The 3,650-nt window shown below is 62.1% G+C and overlaps 1 protein-coding gene across 1 annotated transcript in view; it reads right to left on the reverse strand.

The window, feature by feature from the left end:
• The window catches only part of ENGASE (endo-beta-N-acetylglucosaminidase), an 8,024-nt gene extending 4,626 nt beyond the window's left edge, over nt 1-3,398 (reverse strand). The window contains exons 1-5 of the mRNA XM_005884314.1: nt 3,319-3,398; nt 2,510-2,577; nt 2,177-2,378; nt 1,043-1,191; nt 179-336 (exon numbers count right to left, since the gene is read on the reverse strand). Coding sequence (XP_005884376.1) covers nt 179-336; nt 1,043-1,191; nt 2,177-2,378; nt 2,510-2,577; nt 3,319-3,398 — 657 coding nt within the window. The remainder of the gene's footprint in view (nt 1-178; nt 337-1,042; nt 1,192-2,176; nt 2,379-2,509; nt 2,578-3,318) is intronic.
• Nucleotides 3,399-3,650: the final 252 nt, after the last annotated feature.

Raw genomic sequence — 3,650 nt, forward strand, 5'->3', positions numbered from 1 at the left:
GAGGGGTCCACTGGAAGGAGCCGGCTCTCACTGGGAAGCGAGAAGCGGCCCAGCTGCTGTCACGGGGAGCCGGGGAGCCGGCCTGGGTGTGGGCAAGGGGAGGGGAGGACACGGCGGAGGGACACCCCGAGGCAGCAGAGGCTGGGCCTGGAGGCAACACGAGAAAGGCCGCGCTCACACTCAGAGAGTTCTCGATGTTGATCAGCCAGCCGTCGAAGTGCAGAAACTGGGCCAGCAGGACCAGCCGGTCCGCCACCGCCTGGAACGAGCGGTCATCCCCGGCCAGGAAGGCTTCGCACAGCTGCCCCCCCTCTTTCCACTCGGTGATGAAAGTGCCTGTGGGACGGAGAACGAGGTCAGGCCTGGAACCTCCCCGTCCGACCGACGCCTCCCAGTGCGCAGGGCCCTGAACCAGCAGCATCGCTGTGGCCACTGTGAATCAGACACGGGGCGGGCGGGGCCGGCGTGGGTGTGAGACTCGCAGTGAAGGACCAGATGGGGAAGCTTGAGAAACTGCTGCACCCAGGGGTCAGCCGCCACCTGATTTTTGGGTTGCTTTTTGTTTGTTTGTTTGTTTTGGATTCCTCATCCGAGGATATTTCTCTTCTCCACTGATCTTTTTTTTTTTTAAGAGAGAGAGTGGAAGGGAGAGGGAGAGACAGACAGAAGAGAAACATCGATGTGAGAGAGACACATCCATGCATTCGTCCAGGGCCAGGGATCAAGCCCGCAACCAAGGTACAGGCCCCTGACCAGAACCAAACCCAGGACCCTTTGCCCGTGGCTGACTCTCCATCCACTGAGCCACGCCGGCCAGGGCCCACCCTTTGCCTGCCTGTTGTCTGTGCAGGCTACTCACTGTCTTAGCAGCAGCTCAACAGCGACCCAGCGGCCATAAAATTAAAGATACTCATCTGCTTCCCAGCACGAGTCTGCCTCCATCTGTCCCCACCTTTCAGGGCAGCCCGCAGGCCCGGCGCTCTCCCCAGCACAGCTAGCCCCGTCATCGCGGGTCACCGGCAGGCACAGCCTCAGCTCTTACCCAGCACGCGGACCCCGTGCCTGTGCGCGGCGTTGGTCCAGCCCACCGGGGGGACGGTGACCAGGTGGTGGCTGAAGTACACGAAGATGTCGATGTACTGCCAGTGGTAGAAGGTGTAGGGGCTCTCGGCCGCTGAGCCCTGGATGAACCTGGGGGGGAACAGAGCCAGGTGAGGGCCCGGGACGTGGGATAAGGACTCAGCGGCCTCCAGGTGAGAGCAACCACGAGTGACGCCTCTCCGGGGGCCCGTCCGTCGACACCGACCAAAGGCCTGCTGTGCGCCGGGCACCCACAGACACCGATCACGCCACCGTCCTGAGGGCAAGCTTTCTCAGCAGTCCACGCTTCCCTAAGTGTGTTCCGTGGAACCCTGACTCCTCAGGGGAAGACGGTTATGGGGTGTAGCATAGGGCTGTCAGGGAGGGAAAATGTCCCACAGGCTGTGCAGCCTTTGCTGTCGGCTCCTCGATGCCCAGAGGAACACAACAGCAGGAAATAGAGGCAGAAGGATTCGTGCAAAAGCTCCAGGTGTCGGGCGTCCTGCTCTGGTGGAGGCAGCAGCACCTCCCGGACAGCGTTCCTGCAGGGGAGGCACCTGGTTTCGTCAGCCACTCCCGCCCCCTGGATGGCCAGCTCTGCCGCAAGCCTTCCCGGCACGGCTGCCCGGGACTGTTTTCTGGGCGGTGGAGATCTGGGCGCTGATGGGGCAGCAAACGCCCCTGGCTGGGGGTGGGAAAGGCATGTGCAGCTCTGCCCGCGAAGGCTGCACAGCCTGTGGAACATTTTCCCTGGTCAGGCCTGCAAGGCCAAAGCCGGGGGGCAAGACGGAGTCAGAGCCCAGGGAGGGAAAGAGGAGCAAGTCATCGGGGGAAGAGCCAGGTTTCCGGCCAGGCTCTGAGGGGGGTGCCCGGCTGCAGGGCCCCGGCCAACCGGCCGGATTCAGGTGCAGGCAGAATGGGATGGGCTCAGAGCCGGCAGAGGCCTGGCTACCCCCGACCCACCCCCTCTTCTTCCACGTACAACACCGAGGCCTGCGCTGCTCTCCGCCCGGCTCCGGCCTCCCCAGCCTGGCCTCTTTCTGCCCTCCCTCTCCTCCAGCCTGTCCACCAGGCGATCTCCTCGCAATGTCCTCACCTGTCATCCAGGTACCCGCCCATCATGTCATGGCAGAGCAAGGTCCGGGGCCGCCCGCTGCTCAGAGGGGGCTGCCGGTCCTGGGCGGGCACCAAGGCCACGTTGAAGCCGTCCTCCACGCCGGGCGTCCACGCCAAGAGCTCCTCCAGTGACGACAAGTAAAAGCTGATGGGCTTGGCGGTGTCCTTGTCATAGTATCTAACTGGTCAGAAGAGGAAGCAGAGGGAACGAGGGGATTCTTCATGAGAACTGAGGCAGGAAGTGGTAGCCCGGCCGGAAGCCCAGGAGTGAACTCAGAGACTCGAATGAGCTGAGCGCCTCGGGGCGTCTTACCTGGCAAAGGGTCCGGGGCGAAACGGACCACTTCACGAAAGACCGCTTCCTCCTGAGCCTCCTCGGTTCTAGGCAAAGAGGGACTTTTTAAGTTTTTTTGTAAGCAAAAGGGGAAAGAAAAAGAACGCTCAGAAGCGAGTGGACCAGGCCCCATCCTGGCTCGTGGAGGGAGACAGTCACAAACAAACCATGGACACGTGCATCAGCAGCAGCATCGTCAGCAACAGGCAGGGCCTCTGCTTGGCCCGACGTGCCCCCCCCCCACCCCTCTCGCTGTGATGAGCACCGGACCCTCCTATCACCCGGCAGAGACCAAAGAGACACACCTCACAGGTTTTGCTATAGCCAAAGAGCAGGACAACTCCGAGAACTAAGAAGTTTAAGGGCCTAGGAGAGCAGGGACCAAGCTTCCTCTACCGTCCACGTTTCCCTAAGTGTGTTCCGTGGAACCCTAACTCCCCAGGGCAGGGCTGCTATGGGGTATAACACAGGGTCCTCGCGGAGGGTTGCTCTGGGGAAAAGAACACCGTTTGCGACACTGAGTCAGAAAACCCTGGATAAATAAGCAGCTTTCATTTTTAAAAGGTTTTCTCCTTTCCAGAGCAGCAGCGAGAAGGCGCTGCAGCTGCCATTCACTGGCCCTGGACCTCACATCGGCTCATTCAGGGGCGTGTACCATCTGCCAGGTCCGAGAATGGCCGGAAGAAGGAAGCCCCGGCCCGAGGGCATGTCCTCCCTCCCCGGCCTGGGTGCCTTTGCCCATTCTGGCCCCTTACACTGGGGAAAGCTACTTCAGCTATGGAGCGAGCTCCTTGCTGTCCTGGCAGCTCAACAGCGACCAGCGCTCAAAGCTGAAGACATTTACGCCGCTTCCGGCCAGGTCTGCCATCGCCGACCTCGCCTATCAAGGCTGGACGCTCCTTCTCCTGCTCCCCCCGCTGAAATCTCCCTCCTCCCTCCAGATCCAAAGTCCCCGCTCCGCCAGCACCGCTTCCTGTCCCGCACGGACTCCGATGCACCCCAACCTGCTTCAGCGGCCGGACCAGCCGGGTACAGGCGCCTCCCAGGACCCCGGCCCAGCGGCGCGGGCATCATGGACTCAATTCACACGTGGGACGCGGGGGCGTCCGGAGACCTGGGT

Source organism: Myotis brandtii, unplaced genomic scaffold, assembly GCF_000412655.1.
Source record: "Myotis brandtii unplaced genomic scaffold, ASM41265v1 scaffold825, whole genome shotgun sequence".
Classification (NCBI taxonomy): domain Eukaryota; kingdom Metazoa; phylum Chordata; class Mammalia; order Chiroptera; family Vespertilionidae; genus Myotis; species Myotis brandtii.